The sequence below is a fragment of the Somniosus microcephalus genome, chromosome 13 (assembly GCF_052327205.1).
Source record: "Somniosus microcephalus isolate GS21.2 chromosome 13, FLI_Smic_1.0, whole genome shotgun sequence".
In the NCBI taxonomy this organism is placed as follows: domain Eukaryota; kingdom Metazoa; phylum Chordata; class Chondrichthyes; order Squaliformes; family Somniosidae; genus Somniosus; species Somniosus microcephalus.
Genome location: NC_140999.1, coordinates 70,331,752 through 70,347,887, shown reverse-complemented (window position 1 = coordinate 70,347,887; position 16,136 = coordinate 70,331,752). Strand labels below are relative to the sequence as shown.

The following is a 16,136-nucleotide window of genomic DNA, read 5'->3' as shown; positions in this document are numbered from 1 at the left end:
AAATACTGTGGCTACAAGAGCAGGCCAGAGGCTGGGAATTCTGCGGCGAGTGTCTCACCTCCTGACTCCCCAAAGCTTTTCCACCATCTACAAGACGCAAGTCAGGAGTGTGATGGAATACTCTCCACTTGCCTGGATGAGTGCAGCTCCAACAACACTCAAGAAGCTCGACACCATTCAGGATAAAGCAGCCCGCTTGATTGGCATTCCATCCACCAACTTCAACATTCACTCCCTCCACCACCGGCGCACTGTGGCTGCAGTGTGTACCATCTACAAGATGCACTGCAGCAACTCCCCAAAGCTCCTTCAACAGCACCGTCCAAACCCGCGACCTCTACCACTTAGAAGGACAAGGGCAGCAGACGCATGGGAACATCACCACCTACAAGTTCCCCTCCAAGCCACACACCACCCTGACTTGGACCTGTATCGCCGTTCCTTCACTGTCGCTGGGTCAAAATCCTGGAACTCCCTTCCTAACAGCATTGTGGGTGTACCTACACCATATGGACTGCAGTGGTTCAAGAAGGCGGCTCAACTCCATCTTCTCAAGGGCAATTAGGGATGGGCACTAAATGCAGGCCTAGCCAGCGACGCCCACATCCCATCAATGAATAAAAAAAAAATATATCCAATTCTCTTTTGAAAGTTACGATTGAATCTGCTCCCACTACCCTTTCAAGCAGTGCATTCTAGATCATAACTCGCTGAGTAAAAAAAATTCTCCTCATCTCCCCCTGGCTCTTTTGCCAATTATCTTAAATCTCTATCCTCTGGTTACCGACCCTCCTGCCAGTTCTCCCTATTTACTCTATCAAAACCCCTCATAATTTTGAACACCTCTATTAAATCTCCCTTTAACCTTCTCCTTCCAGTTTTCTCTCCCACTATCTGGGAAAATACCTGCCAGTCACTGCTTCCATGTCACGCATGTCGCAATGTATGTGGAAGATTTTGGGGGTATTGAGGGATTATCATGCAGTCTCCGCACTTAATGCATCCTCTTACTTCAGTTTCTGCATTCTTTGTTCTCGTTCATGAATTTACTTTTTCCCCTTGTTTGGAATTTTATTTGAAGACTTGTTTTTAAACTATAACCGGTTTTCTGTTTTGCAAGTAAACATCTTGCTCTAGTGAACTTGCTGCAACGAGTGCTGACTTTTCATTTGTAAATCGGAGGCACTGTTGCCTTTTGCGAGCGGTGGCATTGGACCTGCTTTGCACGGAGTGGCATTCATGTCCGTACACATCCTGGATAGTCTGGTGTTGTGCCACGTGATTGCCATTCCTTGACATTGGGCAGGATAGTATTGAGCAAGTTGACCTCCTTGGACCAAGCAGCCCTATCACATGCTGCAAGGTTCATCTTCCCTGGTCCATGCCAAACCTGACAGCTGAGATTCTCTTGGCTGAAGGACAAGTTGGTGCTGGCAAGGCAGCAAAGTGAGGAGCAATATCAATGGTGCTAATTGTCAAAAGAATAGAAACTCTGAGGAAACAACCCTTGCCCGTAGCACCAACACAGTCATTAATCAGGGCAGAGCCCCACGTGGCTCAACATAAATGGTCCAGTGGAAGGGCTGCAGCTGCAATAACCTGCATTGCTGTGAGCACAAGAGAGACTGAGCTGAGAGGCAGATTGTGCACTGATCCAGTGTATTCCCTGTGGGGTATTGATTTATCAGATTGTGCACTGATCCAGTGTATTCCCTGTGGGGTATTGATTTATCAGATTGTGCACTGATCCAGTGTATTCCCTGTGGGGTATTGATTTATCAGATTGTGCACTGATCCAGTGTATTCCCTGTGGGGTATTGATTTATCAGACTTGTGCGCTTGCGGTTCTTGGCTCAGTATCAGAAAATAAGCACAGCTGGCAAAATCTAGAGCGATGACCTTAGTGTATGCAATTGCATCTTTTCCTGGAATCTGTTCTGTGGCGTGTTTATTCACCCACTCAACTGGATGTTTCCTTTGCAAAACATTAACTAATTTTTAAATCACTACCAGTAATTGCATCAGATTGAAATTCTGAATGTAGCAGGTGAACAGGAGCCTTCTCCAATAGCAGTACCACGCTGGCTTCAGTCCGGATGAAAGCGAGCGTGCAACTGTGCTGTGTCAATGGGTTTCCTTCTTTCTCACCTTCCGTCTTCTCCTGGAACCACGAACTCGTGCTGGGTACAGTACTACAGGTGCTAGTCATCAGGTATCTTGCCAACTGCATTCCATGCATGAGCCTTGATATTGTGTTGGTAGGCTATTTGATCATGAGGATCATTACATCTGAGCCTAAACCTCTCCTAACCTGACGTCACACATGCAGGATTTCTTGGATAGCCATTAGGGTGAGAATGAGTTAATTTATTGAATTTCTTGGTGGCCAGGTGTGCTTAGACAAACAGTAGCACGTCTACTGCCACCTCAGAGCTGCACGGCACAGACCAGGATTGAAGCTGGAACCTTCGAGTGCTTTCACACTGGGCAGTACATTCATCTATTGAGTCATATTGGCACTCGTTTCCTCCTCGAAGGAAGCATTGTCTGCAGTGGAAGATGGCCTCATGGGTCCACCACATTTCTGTTTCACAAGCTCTAATATTTTGTTGCCTCCTGCCTCTCCCCCACCCCTCCTCGATGGCGCATCATCTCTGAATCTCCCACCATCGACATTTTGGGGGTCACCATTGACCAGGAGCTGAACAGAGCCAACACAGTGAATGCAAGAGCAGAATAGAGACTGGGTTCTCTGCGACAAGTGGTTCACCTTCTGACTCCCTCGAAACCTTTTTGCCATCTACAAGGCTCAAGTTGGGAGTGTGGTGGCATATTCGGCACTTGCCTGGATGGTGTAGCTGCAACAACACTCAAGAAACTTGACCCACCCATAGGGTTGCAAAGGGGTGGAAAGTTTCCGGTAAATTTCCGGAAATTTTCCACGGGAAGTTTAGCTTGGGAATTTTGGGAATTTTGCCCAAAAAAGCACATGCTAGCATAATATTGTTTTTTTTGTATTTTTCTTTTTTTTCTACAGGTCCTCTCTTAAAATTACTAACAGAGATGGAATCTTAATTATTAAGGAATTTCTTAATCAATATATGTTTATCTTACTTGGCTTGTTTTAATAATTACAAGTTTTGTGTGTGACTGTGAACAAATATGTCCTGATTGGTTGGATGAGTGGATGAGCGATTAGCTCCCTTTATTTGTAATATTTGCATATCGAATTGTGATTGGCCTGCAGGCATCTGTAAGACTGCTATAGTTTTTTAAAGATCCAGGTTAGGGGTCCTGAGGGAAGTCATTGTTTTCTGCTGATGTGATGATGCAGTAAGTAAATCAGACTTTATACCAAATAAACCAGTTACTTGTTGAACTCTGTTGTCCTTCAATTTAAAATATACAAAATAATACACTATTGGTGATGTAGCGTCGTGTGTGTACAGGTCATGCTTCCATCACATGGAGCATCAGCAAAAATGTACTCACCCTGTTGCAATCATGCTGATCGACCGCAGTTCGACACAGAGATGAATGCCCTTTATTTCTCTGCATAGAACAATGCCACGTTTACCGTCGGATGTGTGGAAGCATTTTACCCCAGGCATTAAAGATGGAAAGACTGTGTACATGTGCAAACACTGTAGAAAGCCATATGTAAAGAATGCCACAAAGATGCAGCAGCATTTATCCAATGATCTTGGATCACAAAAGGTCTTTGCAGTAGTTACTGACAATGCTGCGAATATGAAGGCTGCTTGGGCTCAAGTGGAGGAGGCCTACCCTCATATTACGTCTATTGGGTGCGCAGCTCATGGGCTTAACCTGCTCCTCAAGGACATCATGGGTTTGAGAACCATGGAAGCACTGTACAAGAGAGCCAAGCAAGTTGTTAAGTATGTCAGGGGAAAACAGGTAGTTGCAGCAACCTACAACTCCAAGCAAATGACAAAGAACAAGAACACCACACTGAAGCTGCCCAACAACACTAGATGGGGTGGTGTTGTCATAATGTACAACAGCCTTCTGGAGGGTAAGGAGCCGCTGCAAGAAATGGCAATATCCCAGTCTGGGGATATGGAAACCACCATCAAGAAAATACTGCTGGATGATGTGTTTTGGGAGAGAGTGGTTAGCAGCCTTAAACTACTCTCACCAGTAGCATCTGCAATTGCTCAGATTGAAGGAGATGACGCTGTCTTGTCAGATGTTCTCAGGCTTTTTACTGATTTAAAAGAACAAATCAGCATTGCCCTACCCACATCCCTGCTGCTCAAAGCAGAGGAGAAGGCAATTGTTCAATTCATACAGACGCGTCAAGAATTTTGTGTCAAGCCGATTCATGCTGCAGCATACATGCTGGACCCAAAGCATGTTGGGAGACCAATACTTTCTGGAGAACAGATCAACAGCGCTTAGTGTGATTTCTACCCTCTCACACCATCTCAATCTGGATGTGGGCAAAGTTCTGGGAAGTCTGGCAAAGTTCTCTACCAAGCAAGGTCTTTGGAATGGGGATGGGATATGGGAATCATGCAAGCATATCAGTGCACGTACCTGGTGGAAGGGACTTTGTGCATCTGAGGCCCTGTCACCTATTGCATCGGTGATACTCCAAATCCCACCTTCATCAGCGGCCTCTGAACGAAACTGGTCACTTTTTGGGAATACGCATACAAAGGTGCGCAACAGGCTGACTAACAAGAGAGTGGAGAAACTGGTGGCTATCCGGGCGAACCTACAACTTATTGAGCCAGATACAGAAGTGTCTACCACACAGCTAGACACAGACACAGAGGAGGAAATGGACACGTCAGAGCCAGAGTCAGAGAATCAGGAGGAGCAATGATGAGTAGAAGACTCATGAGTAGAAGACTCAAAGGGACAAAATAAGGACAAATTACAGGCTAAATAAGCTGACGCTCTTTTTATTTTATTTTAGATGGGTCTTTTTTGTGGGGGTTCAATAAAGTTCAAAATTATAACCTAAATAAAGTTTTGAAAGCCTGTTTTTATTTGTATGGAACAGTATGCCTATTTTGACGACAAAGATAATATAAGGGTCAGAGACAAAAACCATCAGTGTGCAAAAAAACTCAAAATTCCCATGGAAAGTTTCCTCTTCTAAAAATTCCCAGAATTTTGCAACCCTACCCACCCAAGACATAGGAGTTCACTTGATTGGTGCACCTGCACTGGACTCAATATCCACCCCCTCCAGCACTGTGGCTGCAGTGTGTACAATCTACAGGATGCACAGCAGCACCTCACCAAGGTTACTTTGACAACACACCCCCTCCCCTGCGACCTCTACCGCTGAGAAGCACAGGAGCAGCAAAGTTGTGGGAACACCATCACCTCCAAGTCACACACCATCCTGACATGGACATGTTCAACCATTCCTTCATTGTCACTGGGTCCCTTGTACCACTGTGGGAGCACCATCATCACAAGGACTGCAACAGTTAACGGCCTTCTGGGCAATGAAGGGTGGGCAATAAATGCGGCCTTGCCAGCATCGTCCAGATCCTGAGAAATGAATCTATTTCCAGCATTTTCAGCTTAACCTGTTATTAAAGTCAATGCACTTTCCCTTTTGTACTGTTGGTGCTGGATTTGTGAAATTAGTAGAGCTGAATACTGCTTTTTTTTTAGTTCACAAGTTTGAGAATTTAACAAGACAAGTTCTAAGACCTGCAAAATAATTGAAGGTGTCTGTTTGAAGCGTGAAGCTGCAGTCCCTGCTTTTTGCCATCAGAGGGAGCCCTTGAGTTGAAGTAACTCACTGAGAGTCTCTAGTGGCACAAAGCTGATACTGCAATAACGTAGCACTGAGCAGACCTTTATTCAGTGTCTCAGGCTTCACTGGATCACTATCTACTTAAAATAATTGTTCAGCTACTGGTGAACTTGTTAAATTTTTAACCTATTCTGTTTTTGTTATATTTCTACTATGCCTCTTGTTAGCTTCCTTTATGATGGACTTTTCCATTTCTCTGTTTTCCCAATAGGATAGCACAAGTTCGGTTGGCTCCGGAGATTTCACTGGTATCAAAGAGCTGGATGCAATTAGCAATGAAATCAGCGAACTGCAAAGGTGAGCGTTTTAGAAATGGCAATGACGGCAGGTCAGAGTGGGTTTACATCTCTCGGCATTTGGGATCTCGCAGTCGCACAGCAAGAGAGAAATGCACAACTATTTAAAATATAAATGTGCTGATATCTGCTATATGTCACTTCATGCACCTTTCAAGTGAGTTACTACAGGGTTTTAAAAACAACACTCACGGCGGGGCTCCCCCAATGTCATTAGGTAACTGCGCTGCATGGTGTGGTCCTGAGCTACATAGACTGGAAAGGTCCCAAGTCTGATTGCTGGACTGTCCTGCCAGTGCTCACTAACTTCCTTGTATGTAAAGAGTGGTGACTCGGATTAGGTACTTGGAGGCACTGTTCCCGCTAAGTGGCCGTGCAGTCATCTGCAAGGTCCTGCGCAGGCCGCTCACTGGCTTTTCCATTGTAGATATGCGCAAAAGTTTGAATGGGCCGTGCATTGGGGAGCCAGGCCGCGCAGGAGGCAGTGCAGCTTACGGGGAACATTACTTGGAAGGCTTATATCTTTTCCGACACAAAATAGTGGATTAAAAGGGGGACAACTCACAAGGGCGGTTCATGCCACGGCCACTATCTCAGTCAAACTGTAGCCACATACTGTCTCCCTATGCTTGGGACACAGTGTATCCACTCTCCAGAAAAGCCTGAAGTCATACCTTCTTAAAGGAACCTACTCATTATTTTTCTGTGGTCTGATGTGATCATTTTCTTCCTCGCCCTGTGATGTGACATTGTGCTTTTATCTTGGCTCATTTGAAGGCACCGGTTGCATTTCTGTATCCAAATGATACATCACATGATATCCACTGGCACTGCTGAAACTGTCTCTCTCTTTGGTTCACACTCTAATTCTTTCTGTCTCCCTCTTTCTGGTTTTCTGCCCTTTCTCACACATCTTGTTGACTGGAATACAGGAACAGAGGGAGGCCATTCAGCCCCCTCAAGCCTGTTCCACCATTCTATTAGATCATGGCTGATCTGTACCTCGACTCTATTTACCCGCCTTAGTTCCATATCCCTAATACCCTTGCCTAACAAATATATAGCCAGCAGTGAGTTGTTGGGACCATGAAACTGTCATACCATGATAAAAGCAACTAATCAAGGATGGACAGGGAGCTGGATCAGATTTTTGTAGCTTTTTGTCCTGACTAGCACTGGTTTTGTCTGTTAAAATCTGTAAGCTGTACCTTTTCCAAACTCTGTCCTCTAAGGTGTTTACTCAAAGGGCTAACAGCGACTCCACTTGTATTTATCTGCTTACTATGTTTAATGTAGGCCCATGCTATTTTACAAGCTAAAGCAACTAACATCTTTACAGATACAGTAATATTAGTTAAACGCTCTTGGCATTGCATATGGGGAGTTGAGACCAAGTATAGTATTCGGCTCAAGCGGGGTTAGAGGGTGAGGGGGCACAATTGGACTGATGGGAGGAGCTTAAGGGAGGGTACAGGGTTGGTAAAACTACCTCTGGGGAAGGGCAGCGGCCAGTATAAATTCCCAGTGGTGGGTGGGAGCCCCTGATGAACACTCATGGGGAGGGGGAGGCGGGGAGAGGAAGAGGGGGTTAGGGGAGTTATTTGGTTTCTAATTTTATTTACAAATCGCATCACGGTTGGAATTTTCTTGAGCGTGGAGTTGTTGCAGATCCACCCATTGGCCAAGGTGTGGAACTGCATGTCAATTCAAACCACCAGTTTAAAATTGCAAATATTATTTAGGGACCTGATGTTACGTGACACTTGAAGTTGCTTAACTCACTATCACAGCGTCACCTGCTGGTGTAACAACTATTGTATGGAACTCTAACCCACCTACTGATTTTAACATATAGTACATGAGGCGCAATAATTGGCAAAAACCAAAGCTGCATAATATGTAAAAGATAATTCAGTGAAAAAGTATGTAATGGGTCAGTTACTGCATAAGAATGGCTTTGGATTGAATGCAGGATTCTCTGTAAATATGATGAAAATGTTTGATTTTCTTTTTCCCCAACAAAGTTCAGTATCTTCTGTCCTCTCTCAAATCTTGTGTGAGTTAGTTCCTCAAGCAGGGAGTAATACTGAGCTTCTCATTTTGAACACATAGCAGCAGTCCTGCTAACCTTTTAGGGCTCAAATCCAGTGCAGTCCCACCACTTACACCGTCCATGCTTATCATGGGCAGCCACATATATCTGGCAAATGGAGCTCTTCTCTTAGGCAGTCCCTCCGAACCGAAGATGACTTGCTTCCACATTAAAAGTGAGTTCTCAGGTGACTGATGAGTCCAATGCGGGACCTACAGTCTCTGTCACAGGTGGGGCAGACGGTGGTTGAAGGGGTGGGTGTGTGGGGTGCTTGGATTGGCGTGCGCTCTTTCCGCTGTTTGCGCTTGGCTTCTGCTTGCTCCCGGCAAAGAGACTCGAGGTATTCGGTGCCTTCCTGGATGCTTCTCCTCTTCTTTTTGTATGGTCTTGGGCCAGGGATTCCCAGGTGTCGATGGAGATGTTGCACTTTTTCAAGGAGACTTTGAGGGTGTCCTTGAAGCGTTTCCTCTGCCCACCTGGGGCTCTCTTGCCGTGTTGGAGCTCCGAGTTCTAGACTCTCCAGCCAGGGGAAACAACCTCTCAGCATCTACCCTGTCAATCCCCTTCAGAATCTTGTATGTTTCAATGAGATCACCTCTCATTCTTTTAAACTCCAGAGAGTATAGGCCCATTCTACACAATCTCTCATCATAGGACAGCCCTCTCATCCCAGGAATCAGCCTGTTGAACTCGATAGACTCTGGAACGGTACCCATGGATTGGCGGGTAGCTAATGTTACCCCACTATTCAAAAAAGGTGGTAGAGAAAAAGCGGGGAATTATAGACCGGTAAGCCTGACATCGGTAGTGGGGAAAATGCTAGAGTCTATTATAAAAGATGTAATAGCAGAGCACTTGGAAAGCAGTGACAGGATCGGACAAAGTCAACATGGATTTACAAAAGGTAAATCATGCTTGACTAATCTACTGGAATTTTTTGAGGATGTAACTGGTAAAATAGATAAGGGAGAACCAGTGGATGTGGTGTATTTGGACTTTCAGAAGGCTTTCGATAAGGTCCCACACAAGAGATTAGCGTGCAAAATTAAGGCACAAGGGATTGGGGGCAAGGTATTGACTTGGATAGAGAACTGGTTGGCGGACAGGAAGCAAAGAGTTGGAATAAATGGGTCGTTTTCCGAGTGGCAGGCAGTGACTAGTGGGGTATCGCAAGGATCGGTCCTAGGACCCCAGCTGTTCACAATATATATTAATGATCTGGACGAGGGAATTGGATGTAATATCTCCAAATTTGCAGACGACACAAAGCTGGGTGGGAGGGTAAGCTGTGAGGAGGATGTCGTGAAACTCCAGTACGATTTGGACAGGTTGGGTGATTGGGCAGAAATATGGCAAATGCACTATAATGTGGATAAATGTGAGGTTATCCACTTTGGTGGCAAAAACAGGAAGGCAGATTATTATTTGAATGGCAATCGATTGGGAGAAGGGGAAGTGCAAAGAGACCTGGGTGTTCTTGTGCACCAGTCGCTGAAGGTAAGCATGCAGGTGCAGCAGGCGGTTAGAAGGCAAATGGTATGTTGGCCTTCGTAGCAAGAGGGTTCGAGTACAGGAACAAGGATGTCTTGCTTATGTTGTACAGGGCCTTGGTGAGACCACACCTTGAGTATTGTGTGCAGTTTTGGTCACCTTTACCTGAGGAAGGACGTTCTTGCCATGGAGGGAGTGCAGCGAAGATTCACCAGGCTGATACCTGGGATGGCAGGAATGACGTACGAGGAGAGATTGTGTCGATTGGGCTTATACTCACTGGAGTTTAGAAGATTGAGAGGGGATCTCATCGAAACCTATAAAATTCTGTCAGGTCAGGACAGACTAGATGCAGAAAGGATGTTTCTGATGGCTGGGGAGTCCAGAACCAGGGGTCATAGTCAAAGGATAAGGGGTAAGCCATTTAGGACAGAAATGAGGAGGAATTTCTTCACCCAGAGAGTGGTGAACCTGTGGAATTCACTGCCACAGAAGGCAGTGGAGGCCAGTTCATTAAATATATTCAAGAAAGAGTTGGATATGTTTCTTGAGGCTAAAGGGATCAAGGGATATGGGGAGAAGGCAGGGACAGGGTACTGAATTTGGATGATCAGCCATGATCTCATTGAATGGCGGAGCAGGCTCGAAGGGCCGAATGGCCTACTCCTGCTCCTGCTCCTATCTTCTATGTTTCTATGTTTGTTGCACCACCTCCAAGACAAGTATATCCTTCCTTAGATAAGGAGACCAAAACTGTGCACAGTACTCCAGGTGTGGTCTCACCAAGGCCCTGTATAACTGTAGCAAGACTTCCTTACTCTTATACTCCAACCCCCTTGCAATAAAGGCCAACACGCCACTTGCCTTCCTTATTGCTTGCTGTACCTGCATGCTGGCTTTCTGTGTTTCTTGCACGAGGTCACCCAAATCTCTCTCAACACCAACATTTGAAAGTTTCTCACCATTTATAAAATATTCTGTTTTTCTATTCTTCCTACCAAAGTGAATAACCTCACATTTCCCCACATTATACTCCATCTGCCACCTTACTGCCCACTCACTTGGTCTATCTATATCCCTTTGCAGACTCTCTGTGTTCTCCTCACAGCTTACTGTCCTACCTAGCTTTGTGTCATCAGCAAACTTGGATACATTACACTCGGTCCCTTCATCTAGGTCATTAATATGGATTGTAAATAACTGAGGCCCCAACACTGATCCTTGCGGCACCCCACTAGTTACAGCCTGCCAACCTGAAAACGATCTGTTTATCCCTACTCTCTGTTTTCTGTCCGTTAACCAGTCCTCTATCCATGCTACTATATTACCCCCAACCCCATGAGCCCTAATCTTGTGTAATAACTTTTTATGTGGCACCTTATCAAATGCCTTTTGGAAATCCAAATATGCTGCATCCACTGGTTCCCCTTTATCTACCCTGCTAGTTACATCCTCAAAAAACTCTAATAAATTTGTCAAACACGATTTCCCTTTCATAAAACCATGTTGACTCTGCCTAATCATGTTATGATTTTCTAAATGCCCTGATAGCACTTCCTTAACGATGGATTCCAGCATTTTCCCGACGACTGATGTCAGGCTAACTGGCCTGTAGTTCCCTGTTTTTTCTCTTCCTCCTTTCTTGAATAGCAGTGTTACATTTGCGACCTTCCAATCCGCTGGGACCATTCCAGAATCTAGGGAATTTTGGAAGAAAACCAATGTATCCACTATCTCTTCAACCACCTCTTTTAGAACCCTAGGATGTAGGCCGTCAGGTCCAGGGGATTTGTCAGCTTTTAGTCCCATTAGTTTCTCTCGTACTTTTTCTCTACTTATATTAATTACGTTAAGTTCTTCACCCTCATTAGACCCTTGGTTCCCCACCATTTTTGGTATGCCTTTTGTGACTTCTACTGTGAAGACAATAACAAAATATTTGATAAACTAAATAAGAAAATTGGTGCCCACATAGTTATAAAAACAGAGAGAAGCATTAGTTTGATAACATTTGGTGGGATCAGTTGAATCAAAGGCAAAACGGGAGCAAAATTGTAAACACATACAGTATATCGCTTTTCAAACTGAAGTCTTCAGAATGTAGGATTCTGTGAAGGCATCAGACTTGTGTATCTTTTTGGATTCAATTCACCAGTACATTTGTTTTGCGACGTAATAAGTTCTCTGCAGTGATACTGTTCTTCCTTTGGGTAATTGATGTCACTGTTCAGATGTTGGAGAATCTATTTGCAGGAGGCCCCCAGGAGCGTTTTGGTATTTGTGAGGGATCCTCTTGATAGAGAAGTTTGAAAACCACTGAATTATGTTAAAATGTATAATTTTACTTTAAAAAAAACGGATAGTTATTTGGATAGGTGATGCGCTATCAATTACTCATAAAAGACTGAGAGTTAAGAGAGTAACTAAAGGCTTTTATTAACAAAAGAATGAAGGTCTGCCTCGAGTGGTCGACCGGTCTAGAATACAAAGGGGCTGGGGAGCAGTCACCTTTATACTCGGACTTGTGGGAGGAGTCAGCCGAGGCATGTCCAGGCACGTACACAGTGGAATACAAACAGTGGTTTACCACATTCACCCCTTGTTTAGAATTGAGTCCGGCGGGGTGAAGTGTATTAAAAGTTAGTGTATTGGAGTCTCTCCGGAGGTCTTGTCTGCCGCTGTGATCGGCGTGGCGACGGCAGGGGTAGTGGAGCTTCCGGCGTCGAGTCCCGCGTAGGCTGTGGCACAGGCGTGTCGTCCTTGTAGATGTCGAGCGGGTCGCTGGGCCCAGGCCTGCCGTCTGCCGGGGCTGGATATCGGATCGTGGGGGGGGGTGGTAGTGAGTAGTGGGTTACTGCGGCCCCCGAGGGTGCAAGGTCTCTTATGGAGACTGTGTCCTCCCGCCCGTCCGGGTATGCAATGTAAGCATACTGGGGGTTGGCGTGGAGGAGGTCGACCCTCTCGACCAGGGGGTCCGTTTTATGGGTCCTCACGTGCCTTCTCAGTAGGACCGGCCCTGGGGACGTCAGCCATGGCGGTAGCGATGTCCCCGATGTGGACTTCCTTGGGAAGACGAACATTTTCTCATGAGGGGTGGCGTTAGTGGCAGTGCAGAGCAGTGACCGAATAGAGTGGAGTGCATCGGGGAGCACATCCTGCCAGCGGGAGGTTGGAAGGCCCCTAGACTTTAAGGCTAGCAGGGCGGCCTTCCAAACTGTCGCATTTTCTCTTTCCACCTGTCCGTTCCCCCGGGGGTTGTAACTGGTGGTCCTGCTTGTGGCAATACCCCTAGTTAGCAGGTACTGACGGAGTTTGTCGCTCATAAACGATGAGCCCCGGTCGCTATGGATATAGCTGGGGAAACCGAACAGGGTGAAGAGGTCGTTCAGACATTTAATGACCGTGGCACTGGTCATGTCCGGGCAGGGGATGGCGAACGGGAAACGGGAGTACTCATCAATAATATTGAGGAAGTACACATTGCGGTCGGAGGAGGGGAGAGGCCCTTTAAAATCAGCGCTCGAAGGGGCGAGTGGCTTTTATCAGGTGGGCCCTGTCTGGTCTATAAAAGTGCGGTTTGTACTCAGCGCAGACTTGGCAGTTCCTGGTCATGGTCCTGACCTCCTCAATAGAGTAAGGCAGGTTGCGGGCCTTGATGAAGTGGAAGAACCTGGTGACCCCCGGGTGGCAGAGGTCATTGTGGAGGGCCCGCAGTCTATCGATCTGCGCGCTGGCGCAGGTGCCACGCGATAGCGCATCCGGGGGTTCATTGAGCTTCCCGGGCCGGTACAAGATCTCGTAATTGTAGGTGGAAAGTTCGATTCTCCACCTCAAGATCTTGTCATTTTTGATTTTGCCCCTCTGCTTGTTGTTAAACATGAAAGCAACTGAACGTTGGTCAGTGAGCAGGGTAAATCGTTTTCCGGCCAGGTAGTGCCTCCAATGACGCACAGCCTCCACAATCGCCTGGGCCTCCTTCTCAACAGCGGAGTGTCTGGTCTCCGGGCCTTGGAGGGTTCGTGAAAAGAAGGCCACGGGTCTCCCCGCCTGATTGAGGGTAGCGGCCAGGGCAAAGTCGGACGCGTCGCTTTCCACCTGGAAGGGGATGGATTCGTCCACTGCGTGCATGGTGGCTTTGGCAATGTCTTCCTTGATACGGTGGAAGGCTAAGCGGGCCTCTGCCGTCAAGGGAAAAGAGGTGGACTTGATCAGCGGACGGGCCTTGTCCGCATAGTAGGGGACCCACTGGGCATAATAGGAGAAAAACCCTAGGCACCTCTTCAGGGCCTTGAGGCAGTGGGGCAGTGGGAGTTCCATAAGGGGACGCATCCGGTCGGGGTCGGGGCCGATGACTCCGTGTTCCACAACACAGCCAAGGATGGCGAGGCGGTTTGTGCGGAATATGCACTTCTCCTTGTTATATGTCAGGTTCAGGAGTTGGGCGGTGCGGAGGAATTTTTCGAGGTTTGCGTCATGGTCCTGCAAGTCACGGCCGCAGATGGTCACATTGTCCAGATATGGGAAAGTGGCCTGCAACGCATTTTGATCTACCATCCGGTCCATCTCCCTTTGGAAGACGGAGACCCCGTTGGTGACGCCAAAGGGAACCCTAAGGAAGTGGTAGAGGCGGCCGTTTGCCTCAAAGGCAGTATACTGGCGGTCCTCAGGGCGGATAGAGAGCTGATGGTACGCTGATTTCAGGTCAATGGTCGAGAAGACGCGGTACTGCGCGATCTGGTTGACCATATCAGCTATGCGGGGGAGTGGGTAGGCGTCCAGCAGGGTGTAGCGATTTATTGTCTGGCTGTAGTCGATGACCAGGCGCTGCTTCTCGCCGGTCTTAATGACCACAACCTGGGCTCGCCAGGGGCTGGTGCTGCCCTCAATCCCTTCCTTCAGGAGCCGCTCCACTTCGGTTTTAATGAAAACCCTGTCCCCGGCACTGTATCGCCTGCTCTTTGTGGCGATGGGCTTACAGTCGGGGGTGAGGTTAGCAAACAGTGGGGGGAGGTGACTCTGAGTGTGGAGAGGTTGCACCTGGTGCGCGGCGGGCAATTTGGGAGCTGCTGGCTGCGGACTGTGAGTGGGGGTAGGGGTCCACCGTACGCCATCGTAACACTTTTAAGGTGGCACTGAAAATCTAACCCCAGCAGGACGGCAGCGCAGAGGTCGGGCAGGACCAGAAGTTTAAAATGATCGTACACGGTCCCGTCTACTACGAGTGTCACTACGCAGTAGCCGCCGATGTCCACCGACTGGGACTCGGAGGCCACAGAAATCCGCTGGTGCGCAGGCAGGACTGGGAGAGAGCAACGCCGCACCGTGTCGGGGTGGATGAAGCTCTCCGTGCTCCCAGAGTCAAAAAGGCAGATTGTATCGTGGCCATTTACCTTAATGTCCATTGTGGAACTGGCCAGCTGGTGCGGTCTCGCTTGGTCCAGTGTAACGGATGCCAGCGTAGGGGTCGGTGTGTCGCTGCGGGTATCAGATGAGGCGGTGTTGGGGGCCTGCTGCGTTCCGGCTGTCGTCCAAGATGGCGGCGTCCATGATCCCCATGTGGCTGGAGGCATCCAAAATGGCTGCTGTACCGGTGGTTCGCACATGGCCGGGGAGGCCCAAGATGGCGGCCCGCATGGCCCACACGCGGCGCTGCTGTGGTTCGGGTGGCTTTGGCCCTGCAGACGTTAGCGTAGTGCCCCTTCTTCCCGCAGCCCGAGCAGATCGCGTTTTTCGCCGGGCAGCGCGCTCTGGGGTGTTTTGCCTGGCCACAGAAGTAGCATTTCTGGCCTTGGGGCACTGCTGTCTGGCCTTGGGACACTGCTGCGGTAGTTGGGCCGTGGCTGGGGTGGCACGGCGCTATGAGGCGGTCCTACCGTGTCCCAGGCTGTCATTCCCCGCGGCGTCCACGGTGCAGAGGAGTAGGCATCCATGCCCCGGTGGGCTGCATCCAATGATAGTGCGAGTTCAGAGGCCTTGTTGAGGTCGAGGTCACTCTGCTCCAACAGTCGCTGTCGGGTGTAATTGGATCTGTGGCCCGCTACAAAAGCGTCCCGGATAAGTTCCTCTGTGTACACGGCGGCCTTTACATCCTTACAACCACAGGCCCGGCCAAGCACAGACAGTGCCTGAAGGTATTCCACGGTCGATTCCCCAGGTTGTTGTTTACAACTCCCCAGAAGGTGCCTGGCGTACACTTCGTTCACTGGGCGCGTGTACTGGTCCTTGAGGAGCTTGATAGCGTCCGCGTACGAGGTCGCGTCTTGGATGACCGAGTACACTCGGTGGTTCACTTTGGAGGTCAGGACATCCAGTTTGTCCTCGTCCGATTTGATTGCTGCGGAGGCGGTCAGGAATTTTTCGAAACACTTAAGCCAGTGAGTAAACTTGGTGGATGAGTCCGCCTCCCGATGATCTAAGTCCAGGCATGCTGGTGTGAGGATCTTCTCCATTATAA

The 16,136-nt window shown here is 48.0% G+C and overlaps 1 protein-coding gene across 15 annotated transcripts in view; it reads left to right on the top strand.

Moving 5' to 3' along the window:
- The window catches only part of eps15l1a (epidermal growth factor receptor pathway substrate 15-like 1a), a 504,393-nt gene that overhangs the window by 194,676 nt on the left and 293,581 nt on the right, over positions 1 to 16,136 (top strand). For all 15 annotated transcript variants that reach the window (XM_086004995.1, XM_086004999.1, XM_086004998.1 and 12 more), the window contains one exon: positions 6,015 to 6,100. In XM_086004995.1, the coding sequence (XP_085861121.1) occupies positions 6,015 to 6,100 (86 nt within the window). The remainder of the gene's footprint in view (positions 1 to 6,014; positions 6,101 to 16,136) is intronic.